This window comes from Pristis pectinata, chromosome 14 (assembly GCF_009764475.1).
Source record: "Pristis pectinata isolate sPriPec2 chromosome 14, sPriPec2.1.pri, whole genome shotgun sequence".
Taxonomy (NCBI): domain Eukaryota; kingdom Metazoa; phylum Chordata; class Chondrichthyes; order Rhinopristiformes; family Pristidae; genus Pristis; species Pristis pectinata.
This window is the reverse complement of record NC_067418.1, coordinates 937,507-957,244: the sequence shown is the minus strand read 5'-3', so window position 1 is coordinate 957,244 and position 19,738 is coordinate 937,507. Positions and strand designations below refer to the sequence as shown.

At 43.3% G+C, this 19,738-nt stretch overlaps 1 protein-coding gene across 3 annotated transcripts in view; it reads left to right on the top strand.

Moving 5' to 3' along the window:
- Positions 1-19,738, top strand: part of phrf1 (PHD and ring finger domains 1) — a 78,923-nt gene that overhangs the window by 16,601 nt on the left and 42,584 nt on the right. For 2 of the 3 annotated variants that reach the window (XM_052029137.1, XM_052029136.1), the window contains exons 3-6: positions 1,898-2,035; positions 5,039-5,235; positions 8,745-8,828; positions 9,314-9,435. In XM_052029137.1, the coding sequence (XP_051885097.1) occupies positions 1,898-2,035; positions 5,039-5,235; positions 8,745-8,828; positions 9,314-9,435 (541 nt within the window). Of the gene's footprint in view, positions 1-1,897; positions 2,036-5,038; positions 5,236-8,744; positions 8,829-9,313; positions 9,436-17,118; positions 17,361-19,738 lie in introns of those variants that run through there. The other variant, XM_052029138.1, reaches the window with a different exon arrangement.

Genomic DNA, 19,738 nt, shown 5'->3' with positions numbered 1-19,738 from the left:
GACCTGCACCTAGTCCATAACCCTCCAGACCTCTCCCATCCATGTATCTGTCCAATTTATTCTTAAAACTTAAGATTGAGCCCGCATTTACTACGTCAGATGGCAGCTCGTCCCCCTAATGTTTCCCCTAAACCTTTCCCCTTTCACTCTAAAGCCATGTCCTCTCGTACTTATCTCTCCTAATCTAAGTGGAAAGAGCCTACTCGCATTTACTCTGTCTATACCCCTGATAATTTTGTAAACTTCTATCAAATCTCCCCTCATTCTTCTACGCTCCAAGGAATAAAGTTCTAACCTGTTCAATCTTTCCCTGTCACTCAACTCCTGAAGACCCGGCAACATTCTAGTAAATCTTCTCTGCACTCTTCAATCTTACTGATATCCTTCTTATAGTTAGGTGACCAGAACTGCACACAATACTCCAAATTTGACCTCACCAATGTCTTATACAACCTCACCATAACATCCCAACTTCTATACTCAATACTTTGATTTATGGATATCAAAAACCTTCTCTACAACCCTGTCTGCCTGTGATGCCACTTTCAGGGAATTATGTATCTGAACTCCCAGATCCCTTTGTTCCTCCGCACTCCTCAGTGCCTTACCATTTACTGTGTATGTCCTACCTTGATTTGTCCTTCCAAAATGCAACACCTCACACTTGTCTGCATTAAATTCCATCTGCCATTTTCTGGCCCATTTTTCCAGTTGGTCCAGATCCCTCTGCAAGCTTTGAAAGCCTTCCTCGCTGTCCACGACGCCTCCAATCTTAGTGTCAACAGCAAACTTGCTGATCCAATTTACCACATTATCATCTAGATCATTGATATAGACAACAAACAACAATGGTCCCAGCACAGATCCCTGAGGCACACCACTAGTCACAGGCCTCCAGTCTGAGAAACAATCATCCACTACCACTCTCTGTCTTGTCCCACACAGCCAGTTTCAAATCCAGTTTACAGCCTCTCCATGGATGCCTAGTATCTGAACCTTCTGAACTAACCTCCCATGTGGGACCTTGTCAAAGGCTTTACTAAAGTCCATGTAGACAACACCCCAGCCTTTCCTTCATCTACTTTCTTGGTAACCTCTTCAAAAAACTGTACAAGATTCGTTAAACATGATCTACCACGCACAAAGCCATGCTGACTATCCTTAATCATCCCTTGACTGTCCAAATACTTCTATATCCGATCTCTCAGAACACCTTCTGAAACTCCTTATTGAAGGCCATCATCCCATTTAGCTTTTTAATCATGTTATCTACCTGCGCTGTCATCTTCAAGGGTCTTTGGACTTGTATACCAAGGTTAACAGTATCAAGGAATAAGGAGCTAGGTCATTCTCTCTGGGTTCATTGTGGTTCCCAATGTAATCAGTCTCAGTCTGGATTTAAGCTGCAGCTGGAGCTGTTACATAGGGGCCAGTGCTTGAAGTCCCATTGATGACTGAAGCTCCACCTCATTTCTATCCAGCTGAAAGGGTTAACAGTACCATATGGTGAATCAAACCAACAATATCTCCTGACCCAGGGAGTAGCATGCCTAACAGTGCTCAAAGCTTGTTTAGAAATGTTACATGTGGAATTCACTAAATGTGCGTTTAACTATGCACTTTTTTAATGTTATTAATTGAACCCCAACTTGAGCCGTTTTGAACTTCACTGTTGTATCTAAGTAGAGTATTTGCCATCGACACGGCCTTGATCTCATCCTTGTTATGCTAAGGGAGTTTGATCCTATATTAGGCCTCAAGTGCTGTTACATGGAGACTTTTGTGACCTTCCGACCAGCACTGGACAACAGATTGTCCACATTCCCTTCGAAGGAGAGGATGGGATTCCAACCACAGTGCTGTTTGTAAAGTACTGAATGACGTTCCCTTTTGCCAGAGGAGTCCACTAGTGAAGATGGTGATGACATGGATGAGGGCGATACAGATGATGACGATGATGGAGAAGGAGCAGAGGATGATGACCTAGAGGATGAAGAGGACGAGGAGGAGGAGGATGAGGAGGAGGAGGAGGAAGGTAGCGCATTTAATTTGTTTCTTGATTAAGGTGAAAGAGTTGAATGTGCTGATGTACTTGCGTTAACTGATCTGATAGCGGCAGATTTGTATTTGCAGCACCAAGCCAATTTCAGATGTACTAATGCAATTGCAAAAGTCGTGTTTTAAAAATGTCACACGTTTCATATCTGTAAACCCAGCTGGATCAACATAATGGAACCTGGTTCTGGTAGCCACTGCAGGGTGATGACTGAGAACAGGACTTCTGTCAGATGCTTTTGTTACTTCACTCCAGGGCTGGCTGTATCTGCAGTCACCTGACTAGGCATAGACTAGGCAATTGGCATCATGGTCGGCACAGACATTGTGGGCAGAAGAGCCTGTTCCTGTGCTGTACTGTTGTTGTGTCATGAAGAGAATACCCTGCCAAATGATGTCATGGTCTTCCATATTAAAGTACAGGTTGAAATTCTTTAGTTACCAAGAGCATTGACAAGAGCGAGGCGGTAGGCATTTTCTACACGGACCTTGACAAGGCTTTTGACAAGGTCCCGTGTAGGATTACATGCGATCCAGGGTGAGCTAGCCAGTTGGATACATAATTGGCTTGGTGATAGGAGTCGGAGAGTGAGAGTGGAACTTTGATTTTCAGATTGGAGGCCTGTGACTAGCGGTGTGCCTCAGGGATTGGTGGCATGATTAGTAGTTTGCAGATACACCAAAATTGGTGGCGTGATAGACAGTGGAGAAAGTTGTTTGAGGTTGCAACAGGATTTAGGTCAACTGAGAACGTGGCCCAAGGAACGGGAGGTGGCATTTAATTCAGACGTGCAAAGTAATGCATTTTGGGAAGGTAAACCAGGGCAGGACTTGCACAGTAAATGACAGGGCTCTGGGGAGTGTTGTAGAACAGAGGGAGACCTAAGGATACAAGTACGTCATTCCCTGAAAGTGGAGACACAGGTAGACTAAGTGGTAAAGATGTATGGCATGTTTGCCTTCATTAGACAGGGCACTGAGTACAAGAGTTGGGATGTCACATTACAGCTTTATAGGATGTTGGTTAAGACCGCCACCTGCATATCGTGTGCATTTCTGGTTGCTTACTCCAGGAAGGCTGTGATTGGACTGGAGAGGGTGCAGAAACGATTCACAAGTATGTTGCCAGGACTGAGGACTTGAGTTATAAGGAGAGACTGGATAGGCTGGGACTTTTTCTCCTGGAACATAGGAGGCTGAGGGTGACCTTATAGAGGTTTATAAATCATGAGGGGCACAGCTAACGAGGATGGTCACAGTGTTTCCCCCAGGGCAGGTGAGTCTAAGACTGGAGGGCACAGGTTTAAGCTGAGAGGGGAAAGATTTAAAGGGGATCCCTGGTGCAACTTTTTCATACAGGGTGCTGGGTATATGGAACCATCTGCCAGAGGAAATGGTAGAGGCAGGTACAATTACAGTGTTTAAAAGATATTTGGATGGATTCATGGATAGGAAAGATTTAAAGGAATATGAGCCAAACACAGCCAAATCGGACTAGCTCAGGAAACTATCTTCATCGGCATGGATGAGTTAGGCTGAAGGATCTGTTTCTGTGTTGTATAACTGGCTCAGTTCTGGTCACAGTAAAGATGCAGTTGCTGTGGAGAGGATGATGTTTCCCCTTGTCAACCAGGGGAAGCATCGTCCCTGCATCTGGCCTATCAAGCCTGGCAAGAAGTTTCAATAAGATTTCCTCTCATTCTTCTAAATTCTAGAGAACACTGTCCCCGTCTACTCAATCTTTCGACGTAGAGCAAACCTACTATCCCTGAAACTAGTCTGGTAAATCTTCACACTGCTCCTTCCTTGGCAGGTACATCCACATTTGACTAAGGAGACCAAGCTATGCAAATCCCAGGTGCAGTCTCACCGAGGTGCTATATAAATGCAATAACACTTACTTCCTCTTGCATTTTGTAATAAAGGCTCACATATCACTTGCTCTCTTAATGGCTTGCTGCACCTACAAGTTGTCCTTCAGTGATTTGTGCACAGGCTTACATGAAAAAAAAATAAATTAACTATTAAGTAAGATTGGATAGTCTATAGCTTTTAGTTTTGCAACAGAGGTGGAGACTTAATTGAGGTATATTAAATTATAGGAGCCTAAATAAAGTTAATGGGAAGGACTGTTTCCTATAACAAAGTAATCAGAAATGGGGGAAGAAGACAAAGTGATTGGTAGAAGGGTTAGAGGGACAATGGGGAAAAGATTATTTCATGTAGAGTGTGGTGGGGTCCGAAACTCAATAACAACTCTTGAGTTCAGCGGAAGGGACCAATTCCCTGCATTTCTCCAGCACTTACGGAGGGGAATCCACCAGCTGAGCCTTGGGTTAAACCTAGTGCAGGTGCTGGACTCCATCCATTTCAATAAAGAGTAGCTGCATGGGAGACTGGCAAGCTTCAGGTAACTTTAATTTTTGATTGATTTAATTGTTTTTGTTTGAATTTTAATTATGAAATGGTTTAAAAGTTTAAATGCTTTTTTTTTATGTTTTTCAACATTTCTAATGTCAGACATTCACAAACATCCAAACTGATTGACAGTTTGGATAGGCATCTGCACCTGGGGATATGGCTACCCCCACTGCCAGGTTTTTTCAGTAGGCTAGGCTTGTTCAGACCTTGCCATGTGGTGCTGATTGCAATTTAAAAGCTCTGCTGTGCACAGAGCCTTGCTGACCAGGTCACAACTAGCTTTATTGTTGAAGTTGCTACTTGAAGATCATCTCATGTTAAGTGCATATTTACCAGGAAGAAATTCTGGGCTGTTAACTCCTTGTGTGTTTGGTGTTAGAGTGGTTTGTAATTACATTTCTGTATAGCACCTTGGGAATTGGCTTTACTATATTAAAGATGCCTTATAAATGCAGGCTGTTGTTAGTTTGCTTCCACTGTTGTACCCCATTGCAATTCAAAGTCGATTAATGGGAATGTCATTAATGTTTTAAAAAATCTTTTTTTCTTTGTGACTTTGAAGATGATGACGAGGCTGATGGTGCTGCTGAAGGAGTGGACACTGAGAAGCCTGGCTCTCGAGAGAAGTGGGCAGGTGGCTCTGATGAGGAGGGTGAGAATTGCCCAATCTGTCTGAATGCTTTCCGGGATCAGGCTATTGGAACTCCAGAGAGCTGTGTGCATTACTTCTGCCTTGATTGCATCCTTGAATGGGCAAAGGTGAGTGCTCTGAGCCAGGCAGTATCGTCTGTGGAACTTTTATTAAATTTATGACCTTTAAAACCTATGAGTAATGATTGATAGACATCACTCTCTGCTCCCTCCAGCCTATCCCACACAACTACAACACCCACCCCCAGCCCAGGTGAGCCCTTAAGATAAGATCTTTATTAGTCACATGTACATCGAAACACACAGTGAAATGCATCTTCTGCGTAGAGTGTTCTGGGGGCAGCCCGCAAGTGTCGCCACGCTTCCAGCGCCAACATAGCATGCCCACAGCTTCCTAACCCGTACATCTTTGGAATGTGGGAGGAAACCTACGCAGACACAGGGAGAACGTACAAACTCCTTACAGACAGCGGCCGGAATTGAACCCGGGTTACTGGCACTGTAAAGTGTTACGCTAACCGCTACACTACCTTGCCTTGATCTCCTTGGAGCAAAGAAAAAATGAAACGAAAATCTAGGTCATTGTGGGGGGATTAAAACCTGGAAATTTCTCTCTCCCTTTAGACAACTAAAGCTAGTCCAGGAAGTTATAATTGCTAAATCTCCCAGTTTTTGAAAGAGGTGAAATTTAGCCATCCAGAAATGGCTTAAGCTCTCACTGGGAGGAAATCAGTGAGTCACACACCCAGAGGACCCTCCTGCCATCCTCCCTCACAATTTAGCTGGAATTATCAGCACAGTCTTCACTTCATTATTTTATCAGCTCTCAGTTTATGCTTTTCTAAAGAGTAATAACAAAAGATAATCAGTTGTTTTAACATCACAGTAACTAACATGCTTTATACTGGGAATTAATTTAGCAGCCATCCCATGTACCCTTAACCCAGTCTTAACCCATTTGAACCTAGGCTTAACCCAGATATTAGATAAGGTTACAATCCTACATTCCAGCTTGTATTCAATTATCATTTGATTGTCACCAAATCCCCTTTCTCTCTCAGTATTGACACAGATTTGAATGGATCCCTGACCTGATCACTCTTCAGAAAATCTTCCATTTCAGTAAAAACTGAAGACAAAAGACCCACAGAATACAGTTTTCAAAATAGACGTGTGCTTGTGCCAACTCTGAAATACCCAGTTGTTCCCATTCCCCTGCTCTTTCTGTGTAATCTTGCAACATTTTCCCTTCTCAAATATCTATCCTACTCTCTTACAAAAGTTTATGTGGAATTTGCTTCCCCGGTCTCTACTAGTTATAGTTCATACTAATGTATGGGATGAAAGGGTCCAATGTATGGCAACCCAATTTGCTGATGGAACTGAGATAGGTTAGCAAATTGTGAAGAGGACCCAAAGAGGCTGCAAGGGGATGTAGATAGGTTAAGTGAGCAGGTGAGAAGTTTGCAGATGGTGTATAATATGGGAAAACATGAGGTTTGGAAGAATGAAAAAACAATGTGCTATTTAAATGGAGTGAGTCTGCAAAATGTTGAGGTCCAAAGGGATTTGGGGTCCTAGAAGATTGGTGTGTGGGTATAGCAGGTAATTAGAAGGTTCATGGACTTTTGGCCTTCATCGCAAGGGCTAAGGAGTTGAAAATAGGGAAGCTCTGATGCATCTTTACAGGGTGCAGGTGAGAGTGCACATGGATACTGTTTACAGTTTCCATATTTAAGGATATAGTTACATTGGAGGCAGTGCAGAAATGATCCATTGGGTTGATTCCTGGGATGAAGGGGTTGCTGTAAGAAGAAAAATTGAGCTCATTACTGATTAGAATTTTAAGAAAATGAAAGGTGATTTTATTGAAACGTTAGATTCTGAAGAGGATTGACAGGGGGTTACTGAGAGGACGTTACCCCTAGTTTCCCACTTAAGACTGAAGTGAGAAGGAATTTTTCTTTCCAGTCGTTGTGACACTGGAACTCTACTGCAGAGAGCTGTGGAGACCCGGAGTCAATGAACATATTCACTGACATTTGAACTATAGGAGAGGTCGGGGCTATGGAGAGAGAGTGGGGAAGTGTTGTTGATGCCAAGATTGGAGCAGCCATGAATGGTGGAGCATGCTCGAGGGGCTGAGATGCCTCCTCCTGCTCCTGTTTTTCTATTCTTTAAGCAAGTGCATCCCAGATTGATTAACTTAATAAAACTTTCCTCTCTGTAATTTCTTTTTGCCAGTGATTTTAAATCTGCATCCTCTTATAGTTTACTCTTCTGCAAGTGATTGTAGATTCTCCATACATACTTCAACAAAATCCTTCTTTATTCTAATCACATCTGTTAAATGCACTTAATCTTCTCTGACCTAAGGAAAATAACCCCAGCTGCTCCAGCCTTTCCACATAATAGAAGCCCCTTATACCTGGAACTGTTCCAGGAGATCGCTGATCCAGATTCTATACGTCCTTAGTGATACGTGTTGTCTGAGTGCTCCAACTGGGGTTCAGTCAGTAATTTCCTCTTAAGTCACATACCATCCCAGCTTGGAAATATATTGCCGTTCCTCCATCCTCTCTGGAATTCCCTCCCCACAATAAGGACTTCAGCAGTTCAAGAAAGTGGCTCACCAGCACCTGTTCAGGAAAGATTAGGGATGTTTGCTAGGGTTGCCCAGATCCCACGCATGAATCAAATCTTTTGTCACTTTCAAAGGTTTGCGTACCTTCACTTCTGCACTCCCAACCCCCACCGCACCTGTGCATCACCATTAGATTCCAATTTTAATTTGTATAACCTCTCCACATCCTTCTTACCAAAACATATCATTTCACTCTGTGCACCAGATTTCATCTGACATGTTCATTCATTTCATTGCCTGTCCACCTCCTGCTGAGGCTTTTTTACTTTCTGCCCTTTTTTGAGATTTGGATCCGCAGACTATGAAATTTTCCCCTCAGTACCCAGATCCAGGTTATTGACATACATCAGAAGTATCAGTAGTCCCATCTCTGACACCAGGGCTACATCACTTTTTCTTCTTTTCAGTCTGTTCTCACCTTCTATTCTTAAGTAGGCAAGTGCTAAAGGATTGTTTTTGTTGATATAAGGTAGTCTCTTGCTTCATAAAACAAGCTTTGATTTATTTTCCTTTGTGCAAGTACAAGACATTTAAGCATTGTTAAATTAGACAGGGAAAAAGGCTTTTTTTCAGCTGGACAATGGATGTGTGAAGTGTGGTCCAAGAGAAGAGGTATTTTATGTTCCCCAAAAATCTGAATTGATAACTATTGAACAGCTTGGCTTTTTTCTCCAATGATGGTACTCCAATGTATTTGTGCTCAGGTGATGGGATGTTTGTACTTTGTTGGGTGTAAGGAGCTTTAGGACATCCTGAGGTAGTGAAAGGTGCTGTAGAAATATGAGTCTGTCTTTGTTTGCTCCCAGATGTGGATGCACAGGTATGGCTGAGCAGGTCCTTGGAAGCCACTTGCCACCTGAGATAAAAACCTAAGAAGCCAGGTCATAAAATTACAAAGCAGATTGATTGATGTCAGCTTCACCAAATGAAAGGAAATGTCCTGATGGGTTTTAAAATTTATTTTTTCCAACAGAATGCCAATTCATGCCCTGTAGATCGAATAACTTTCAAGCACATCTGTGTTCGTACACATTTCGGGGGGACAGTTTTAAAGAAGGTGAGTTGGTATGCAAACTGTTCCTTGCAATGATACACACAAATAGAGAAACCATTTATATATTTACTTGTTCAATGCTGCTTGGTAAAGGTGCTGGTTGTCAGGGTGGGTGTAGGGGTGGTGATGGGGTGGCCATTCTCTGGAACTTGGCACCAGTGTGTGATTCTGGGTTAGTCAGGAGAGCCTCAGGGGATCCTGTCCCGACCAGGCATTGTGTGTATACAGCTCTACCTAACACACGTTTAGCAGTGGATCCTGGGAGAACAGATTGTCTTTGCTGAAATGGTGTGTTATTTTACATATACAAATGAATCTGACACATCTCCCTATCCTATGCCTCCCTTCTCCCCAACCCCCCTCTCCATAACCCAGCCCCCAAAACCCTTTGAGTATTGAAATGTGTGGTACTAATGAGTCACATGACAAAGTGGATATCCTAAGATTATCAAATATTTAAGTGCTAACAGCTTAAATTCCTTTTGCAGCTTCCAGTGCAGAACCCTAATAAAGACAATGAAGAGGGGCAAGAGGACGTGACAAACTGTGAGGTGTGTGGACGAAGTGACCGGGAAGATAGCCTTCTCCTCTGTGATGGTTGTGATGCGGGGTATGTAAACGGATGGACGTGGCGGTAATCTAACACTGTGGAGACATTGGCATTCTGATGTCTGATCTAATGTTTATCCAAAGACTAGCACTGTTGGAAGGAACGTTTTCAGATTATGGCCCTGGGAACTATTTGCCTCGTTGTTCCCTGATCTTTTGGTTTGTCTATGGGCAGCATTACTTCTGCTTCAGGAAGTGGACATGTCAGAGGACAGTTGTCTAAAAGTTCTTGTTTATAAGTCACTCCAGAAATAATAGGCTTCAGAAACATTTACTGTTGAAGTTCCCAAAATATTAAGTGCAAAGTGATAATTACTATTTGATAATAATTACCAACACTTAGCGCTCCATTACCTTAGAGTTGAGATTCCAGCTCTGAGGCTGAAGGCTCATAGCTGCTGAACCCACATTGAAATATAAGGCCTCTCCCATCCCTTAATCCTAATCTGTCTACCCTTGCCCTCTCAAGAACCGATCATGCCATACCTTATTCAGTTAGCTCTTTTGTCTTGTGGATAACTGCATTTGTGAACAATAACTCCTCAAATAATTTCATAATTTTCAATAGAATATTAGAACAGCAAATCAGCAGTAAATCCAAGTCTGAGCTGCATTTGATAACACCAAGAGTTACCCAGGTCAGAAAAGCAGCAATTAAAGCACAAATTTGTGAAGTCTTCAACTAACATTATCTTGACTAAACTGAAATCATCTCATCTAGAGACAGTTGCACTGAGGTTAGTGAATATGGGACTCTATAGGTTTCATCACAGGACCTTGGAGGATGTCTCCCGGGAGCACGTAGAGGTATCATTGGGACCAGAACCTTGGACCCTTGTAGTTGAAATTATAAAGGCAACAGTGTGTCTGGTTAGTTCTGATTCCCATTGACCAACTGATCATTGAAATCCCATTAATGTGCAAATCTCCCGATATTCTAATCCCTTACAAACACAAGCGTGTATCTTCAACAGATTACCCTGGTGTACCAGGGGACACAATGAAAATGGAGGAAGAGGGGCTGCAGTGGAAGCCAAGTGACTGAAACCATAACCTGCAGCACTGCACAGAAGGTCCATGCCTCTCATCACATTGTTTTTGGTTTCAAATGCTGACGTTGATCTTGACTTTAAGTCATTATGGCAAGAAGGGAAGTTTATGGATAAATTAGGCATGCACACAGTTTCTAATCGATAATTGGTTTATTGCCACTTGAGACCAGTGCAGTCTTATTTTGAGGTGGGGTGGTAGTAATTTATCCTCCAATCCTCACTTTAAACATTGCACTCTGTCCTGTAGATATTTTCATTATAAATTTGTCTGGCCACATTTATAAAGGAAGCTGCCCTGTAAACTAGTCTTCCTGTCACTACATTATGCAACTGGTGATTACGAGGAGTGAAGAGTCTGATATACTTACATAGACATCTTCTTGAAGTCCAGAATGACTTGCTTTCACTTTGGTTCTGTTAGTTCTGAAGTGGCTGATAAGGTCAATTTGATTTCCGCAGACTCTGCCCCAGGTGAGGCAGGTGGAACTTGAAGGGGTGGGCGGGTTGTTTGGGATGCTGAGTGCCCTTTCCACTGTTTGTGCTTCCTCTCTGTGTCTCCCATCTTAGAGACATGAGGGGCTCAGAACCTCCTGCTGCATGCTCCTCCTCCACTTTGAGCAGTCCTGGGCCAGAGGTTCCCAAGAGTTGGTGTGGATGTTATATTTTTTTCAAGGAGCCTTTGAAAAACATACAAAGTGTTCTCTGTCTTCCTGGAAAATTTTTGCCACAGCAGAACTTGGAATAGAGTACTTGTTTTGGGAGTCAGGATTCAGGCATGCAGACTACATGGCTCATCAGAGCTGATTCAACATGATTAGAGCTTCAATCCTGGGGATATTTTCCTGGGGGAGGCTGATGGATGATGCTTTGCCCATACAATTGATGGATTTGGAGGATTTTGCAGGGGCAGCTTTGAAGTATCTGGTTGTCCCTGTCCCTGAGATGGACACTGCTTCTTCATGAGTTTTGTGCTGTGTTTGAGGTTTTGTTCTTCAGTCACACTTTCCCTTCGTCAGCTGAAAGCTGTGCTGGCACACTGGACTGTGCACATATGTTAATGTTGTATGCATGCAGTGAATCAATGACTGCTTTTGAGTGATCTTGTTTCTGAGGTGGAGAAGGTTGAGCAGTTTCCTATTCATCCTGAAAATTAACTCCACTGGTTAATGTCATAGAGTCATACAGCATGGAAACAGGCCCTTCGGCCCAACTGATCCATGCCAACCAAGATGCCTGTCTAAGCTAGTTCTGTTTCCCCGTGTTTGGCCCATAACCTTCTAAACCTTTCCCATCCATGTACCTGTTCAACTCAATTTAAAAGTTGTTATTGTATCTGCCAACCACTTCCTCTGGCAACTCATTCCACATGCATACAACCTTTATGTAAAAAAGTTTTCCCTCAAGTTCCTATTAAATCTCTCCCCTTGCACCTCCAACCTATGCCTTCTAGTTCTTAATTCCCCAACCCTGGGAAAAAGACAGACTGCATTCACCCCATATTTGTCCCTTATGATTTTATACACCTCTGTAAGATCACCTCTCTGTCTCCTATGCTCGAAAGTCAGAGCTTGTCCAATCTCTCCCTATAACTTGAGTCCCTCAAGTTCTGGCAACATCCTTGTAAATCTTTTCTACCCTTTTTCCAGTTTAATAACATCTTTCCTATATCAGGGCTACCAAAACTAAACACAGTATTCCAAATGCAGTCTAACCAGCGTCCTGTACAACCGCACCATGACCTCCCAACTTTTATACTCAGTGCCCTGACTGATGAAGGCCAGTGTGCCAAAACCCTTCACCACCCTATCTACCTATGACTCCACTTTCAGTGAACCATGTACTCCAAGGTCCCTCTGTTCTACAACACTCCCCAGGGTCCTGCCCCATTCAATGTGAAAGTCCTACCTAGATTGAGATTCCAACATGCAACATCTTGCACTTATGTGAATTAAACTCTATTTGCCATTCCTTGGCCTACTTACTCAGCTGATCAAGATCCCCTTGTAATTTTTGATAACCTTCTTTACTGTCCACAGTACCACCGATTTTAGTGTCATCTGTAAACTTACTAACCATGCCTTGTACATTCCTATCCAAATCGTTGATATGGATGACCAACAACAATGGGCCCAGCACTGACCCCTGAGGCACAGCGCTGGTCACGGGCCTCCAGTCCGAGAAACAACCTTCCACCATCACCCTCTGCTTCCTACCATCAAGCCAATCGTATATCCAATTAGTCATGTCTCCCTGGATTCCATGTGATGTAATCTTCCAGAGCAGCCTACCATGTGGAACCTTACCAAAAGAGTATTGTGTACAATTCTGGTCACCTCACCACAGGAAGGATGTCAAGGCTTTAGAGCGGTTGCAGAGGAGGTTTATCAGGATGCTGCCTGGATTAGAGGGCATGTGCTATCAGGAGAGGCTGGACAAACTTGGGCTCTTTTCTCTGGAGCGGCGGAGGCTGAGGGTGATCTGTTGGAAGTGTATAAAATTATGAGGGGTGTAGATCAGGTGGACAAGCAATATCTTTTTGCCATTATTGAGTGATCCAATACCAGAAGGCATGCATTTAAGATAAGAGGGGGTAGGATCAGAACACATGTCAGGGCTACGTTTTTTACTGAGAGAGTGGTGGATGTCTGGAATGCGTTGCCTGATAGGGTGGTGGAGGCAAATTCATTGGGGGCTTCTAAAAGGGGCTTGGATAGGCACATGAATGAAAGGAAAATGGAGAGATATGGGCATTCTTTAGGAAGAAGGGATTAGCTATGTTGGCACAACATTGTGGGCCGAAGGGCCTGTTCTGTGGTGTACTGTTCTGTTTAAAAGCCTTACTGAAGTCCATATAGACCACATGTACTGCCCTTCCCCCATCGACCTTCTTGGTCATATCATCAAAAAACTCGATTGAGTTTTTAAGAAGTTCATAAGACATGATCTCCCACACACAAAGCTGTGCTGACTACCTTTAATTCACTCCTGTCTTTCCAGATGTACATATATCTTTTCCCTCAGGATCCTTTACAGTAACGTACCTACCAGAGATAGACTTACTGGTCTACAGTTCCCAGGTTTTGCTTTGCTGCCCTTCTTAAATAAAGGCACAACATTCGCTACCCTCCAGTCTACCGGCACCTCACCCGTTGCTAACGATGATGCAAGTATCTCAGCCAGACCTTCCGCAATTTCTTCTCTAGCCTCCCACAGTGTTCTTGGATATATCTGGTCAGGCCCTGGAGATTTGTCTACCTTCATATGTTTTAAGACATCCAGCAACTCCCCTACTATAATGTGGACTATCCTCAAGACCTCCGCATTTTACTTTCTCTAATTTCGAAGTCTTCATGTCTTTCTCCACGGTAAAAACAGAGGAGAAATATTCATTAGGGACCTTGCCCATCTCCTGCAGGTCCACACAAGGATGTCCACTTTCATCTTTGAGGGATCCTATTCTCTCTCTAGTTACTCTTTATTCCCTTAATTTACTTACAAAATCTCTTTGGGTTCTCCTTCATCTTCTCTGCCAAAGTGATCTCATGCCCCCATTTTGCCCTCCTCATTTCTTTCTTGAGTGCACTCCTGCATCCCCTATACTCCAGGGATTCACTTGATCCCAGCTGCCTGTATCTGACCCATGCTTCCTCCTGTTTCCTGGCCAGGGCTTCAATACCTCTCATTATCTAGGGTTCCCCAACTGGTAATAAACCAGTTACCAATTACCTTCTATCAGCCTTGCCCTTCACTCTGACAGGAATGTGCAGATCTTGAGCTCTCACTATAAAAGCTTCTCACTTGTTATTAGTGGGTCCCTTTGCTCACAAGTAACCTACTGCAATCAACCTTTGCAAGCTCCTGTCTCATACCATCAAAATTCGCCTTGCCCCAGTTTAGAACTTGAACCTGTGGATCAATGACTTGATAGAGGTGTACAAGATGATAAAAGGTATAGATTGAGTGGACAGTCAGAGACTTTTTCCCAGGGCAAAAATGGCTAACACAAGGGGACATAATTTTAGGGTGATTGGAGGAAGGTATAAGGGGGATGTCAGGGGTAAGTTTTTTTATACAGAGAGTGGTGGGTGAGTGCCAGCAGAGATTGTGGGGGTAGATACATTAGGGACATTTAAGAGACTCAGATAGATACATGAATGATAGAGAAATGGGGAGCTATGTGGGAGGGAAGGGTTAGATAGATCTTAGAGCAGGATAAAATGTCGGCACAACATTGTGGGCCAAAGGGCCTGTACTGTGCTGTAATGTTCTATGTTCTCATTCTGTCCCTTTCCATAACTATTTTAAAACTAACGGAACTATGGTCACTGGTTCCCAGGTGCTCCCCCACTGTCACCTTAGTCACTTGCCCTGCCCTATTACCCAATAGGTCGAGCTTTGCCCTCTCCCTTGTAAGGTCCTCTATATATTGTCCAAGGAAACTTTGCTGAACACACTTAACAAATTCCACCCCATCAAAGCCCTTAACAGTATGGCAGTCTCAGTCTATGTTAGGAAAGCTAAAATCCTCTACTATGACAACCATATTGTTCTTGCAACTCTTCACGATCTCTCTGCATATTTGTTCTTCTAATTCCCGTTGACTGTTTGGTGTCTATAGTAAAACCTATTCCCTCCTTATTTCTCAGCCCCACCCATAATTTCATCTCTGACTACTGCCGTGATGTTCTCGTTAATCAGAAATTAACTCCCCCTCTCTTTCCTCCACCTCTATCCTGCCTAAAGCACTTATACTCTGGGACATTCAGCTGCCAATCTTGTCCCTCCCTTAGCCATGTTTCTGTAATGGCTATAATATCCCATAGCTATCCATGCCCTGAGCTCATCGACTTTACCTGTCAGACCTCTTGCATTGAAATAAATGCCATTTAATCCAAAAGACTTACCTCACTCACTTCGATGCTCCTGCCTGTTGTCTGTTCAACTCACTGTCACTGACTTCAGTTTCACTTTCCAGCCTCTCATTTGCTTCCCTGCTGCTTAGGATCCCATTCTCCTACCAATCCAGTTTAAGCCCACCCTAGTAGAACTAGCAAAAGTATCACTGATAGCACTAGTATCACAGCTCACATGCCATTGTAGGCAGGTGAAGAATGCTAACAAATTCATGGTGACAGCCACATTTGAGAAAATTTGCCATCCTCCCTTGGTTGATGGAGTCAAGGGCTTTTGTAAAGGCCACATACAGTGGATGGAGCGCTTTTGCATTCCTCTTCGATTTGCTGCAAGATAAAGGTCACAGAGGAGCTCTTCAGCCACTGGGAGGAGAAGGACTGTTGCAACGACCTTCCGTGTGGTGGACCCTCTGTAGCTACTACAATTGGATGATCTTCATTCTTGAGATGTTCTTGATATATTAGAGATCCCCTGGCATGCTGTTTTCTTTCCACGTAGGCAAGAGCCATTATAAAACAGGATGTGGGAATTAGTAATGGAAAAGGTGAGAGGAATTGCATGCTGGTGCTCAGTTTTGAATCTAGATTGATATGTTAGTGGGAGCTAGTCAGCTCCATATTACAGAGGGAGCTGTGAGTTACAAGCCAGGTTTGTATTACAGAGGGAGCTGTGAGTTACAAGCCAGATCTGTATTACAGAGGGAGCTGTGAGTTACAGGCCAGGTCTGTATTACAGAGGCATCTGTGAGTTAGTCTCTATAATTTGTGAAAATAGATTGTGCTTGGGTTTTGAAGCCAAAAAAAACGGAACTGTATCTTGCAAACTGTGGATTTTTATCTGCCTATGTTTAGATTTATTAAAATGCTTTTCTATTTTATGCTAGAGGTATAATAACATACTGACACAAAGGCAAATGTATCTGGAAACTTTGTTACTGTTCATAGTGAACTATTTGCGATTAACATTACTAGTATCCTTGCTTTTCTTTTCTGTCTGTATATCCTTTGAGGATATTTCAAAATATTTTAACTTCTAAAGAGTTGTCATTGTTGTTGTGTAGGAAGAGTGGCAGCCAATATGTGCTCTCCAAAATACCACATATGGCAGTGTTATAATGACCAGATAATTTGCTTTATTGCTGGTAACTAAATAAATACTGTCCTGTTCTTGGAAATATTGGCTTTGGGATCTCTTATGTCCATTTGTGAGAGCGAATGGAACCTTGAGAAGACTGCACCTCCCTCTGCATGGTACTATACTCTCAGCCTGGATAAATAGGTTACAGTGGATACAGTAACGGAGAGCTATAGGTTTCCATTTAAGCCAGTAGAATATGAATAGATTTGCTCCCTCTCTGATATATATCATCATATATCTGCAGGCAGCTTTAATGGGTTAAACTTGATTCTGTTAGAAGTTCGAATGTCTACAACGAACAGTATCTTGGGAAATAAAGCTGATAATTCTAATTATCTAGCCTTATTGGTAGTGAGACGTTGCCAAAATTACATATTTTGCTGTTTGGACACCTAGCATTAAGGGGTTTCCGAAATATATAGCTGAATAAGAACAAGATGAGCATTCGTCAGTTAACGTAGCTGCAGTACAGTGGGGTGTCTGATCAGTGACACAGTGCTGTGATTTGCAAGGATGTTTTTGATGATAGGAGATCAGTGGGAGTTGGGGCTGTCAGCAATGTCTTTCTCTTTAGAGCTGGATAGTCGTGGGCTTCCTGCCGACCAGATGACCAGACGCTGGAGGAGTTGATCAGTCAGCTGATCTTCTGGCATTTCCTCCGTATCTGCCTGAGAGTCAGAGGCCATTCAGCCCCTTGAGCTGCTCCACCGTCCAGTTAGAATGCGGCTGAACTGCACCTAAAAGAACCAGCCAAAGACCTGAGGGAGGTGGCCAAAAGCACTCCATTGATGTCTACCACAGCTCCTTCTCCCAAGCTACAGGGGTGAGTGCCAAAGGCAATATCTGCTCATCTCGAGCTATCCCAGCAGCTGGGCTGCAGTGCTGATGTGTGCAGAGCTGCTTGCTTAAAGGTGAATGCAGCCTGTCTTATTAAAGCAGTTTCAGGCCTGAGTAAGAATGCCTGTGTTTCTCTGAGCCTGTAAATATAATCAGGCGATTAGCTTTCACCTAACAAGATCTACTGAGGATATAAGAAATGGGAGGAGTAGTTCCTAACAGCCCCATGAACTGCTCTAACATTCCATAGAACCATAGAACACTACAGCACAGAAAACAGGCTATTCGGCCCTTCTAGTCTGTGCCGAAACTTTATTCCACTAGTCCCATTGACATGCACCCAGTCCTTAACCCTCCAGACCTCTCCCATCCATATATCTATCCAATTTATTCTTAAAACTTAAGTGAGCCTGCATTTACCATGTCAGGTGGCAGCCCGTTCCACACTCCCACCACTGTCTAAGTTCCCCCTAAACATTTCCCCTTTCACCCTAAAGCTATGTCCTCTTGTACTTATCTCTCCTAATCTAGGTGGAAAGAGCCTACTAGTATTAACTCTGTCTATACCCCTCATAATTTTGTAAACCTCTATCAAATCTCCCCTCATTCTTCTACATTCCAAGGAATAAAGTCCTAACCTGTTCAGTCTTTCCCTGTAACTCAACTCCTGAAAACCCAGCAACATTCTAGTAAATCTCCTCTGCACTCTTTCAATCTTACTGATATCCTTCCAAGAGTTAGGTGACCAGAACTGCACACAATACTCCAAATTTGGCCTCACCAATGTCTTATACAACCTCACCATAACATCCCAACTCCTATACTCAATACTTTGACCTATGACTGCCAGGATGCCAAAAGCCTTCTTTACAACCATGTCTACCTGCGACGCCACTTTCAGGGAATTATGTATCTGAACTTCCAGATCCCTTTGTTCCTCCGCACTCCTCAGTGCCCTACCATTTACTGTGTATGTCCTACCTTGATTTGTCCTTCCAAAATGCAACACCTCACACTTGTCTGCATTAAATTCCATCTGCCATTTTCTGGCCCATTTTTCCATTTGGTCCAGATCCCTCTGCAAGCTTTGAAAGCCTTCCTCGCTGTCCACAACGCCTCCAATCTTAGTGTCATCAGCAAACTTGCTGATTCAATTTACCACATTATCATCTAGATCATTAATATAGACAACAAACAACAATGGTCCCAGCACAGATCCCTGAGGCACACCACTAGTCACAGGCCTCCAGTCTGAGAAACAATCATCCACTACCACTCTGTCTTCTCCCATACAGCCAATTTCGAATCCAGTTTACAACCTCTCCATGGATACCTACTGTCTGAACCTTCTGAACTAACCTCCCATGTGGGACCTTGTCAAGGGCCTTACTAAAATCCATGTAGACAACATCCACAGCCTTTCCTTCATCTACTTTCTTGGTAACCTCCTCAAAAAACTCTACAAGATTCATTAAACACGATCTACCACGCACAAAGCCATGCTGACTATCCTTAATCAGCATTTGATTGTCCAAATACTTGTATATCCGATCTCTCAGAACACATTCAGCAAGGCTGTGCCTGAATGACTTCTCCAATTTAGCTTCCCATTTCCCAGAATGTTTGAATCCTTTGTGCCAGACAGTGTCAGCTGGGAGCAGCAGTACACCATTCCAACCCTTAATCTTTTCCACCATTCGGTGAAAATGTGCTTTATGAGGATCTGAACACCACTTACTGGCCTTGGCTCCATTACATCTCCAAACGTCTCTGCCTTGATGTTTTCAGTTAGCCCCCACTTGTACAGCTTTTACAGGCAGAGAGAGTTCCAGATTTGTGGGCCGAAGGGCCTGAATTGTGCTGTAGGTTTTCTGTGTTTCTATTTGCTCTACTTTTTGAAGTGCTTCCCAACTCTCATTTTAAGACTATGTCCTTTTGCTCTGGATTTTTCTATACGAGGAAATAGTTTTACCTCCTATACCAGCTTCTGCAATCAGCTCAAACACGTCGGGATCAAACCAAATCCAGCTTGCTTTTGCCCACCCTACCCCCACCCTCACTTTTCCTGTGGCTGATTTGCCCAAGTCTGCTGGGGTTCCATTCGAGCTCCAGCCCTCTTGCTGCTGCAGTTCCATGAGTGGAGCAGTACGCGACAGGCAACTAGGTTTCAGAGGGTGGATCCAAAGGCCCAGCCCCCTGAATGCTCCAATGGCTGTTTGACAGTTCACATTGATATAAAGAATGAAAATTCTGAATAAATAGCTTAAACTGCTAGAGATTAGTTAAAAAAGAGATAATAAATAAGTCACTTGCCTTAGCTTTTTAATCAAGGTCACCATTCCTATTCAAAGTCATGCTGTAGGT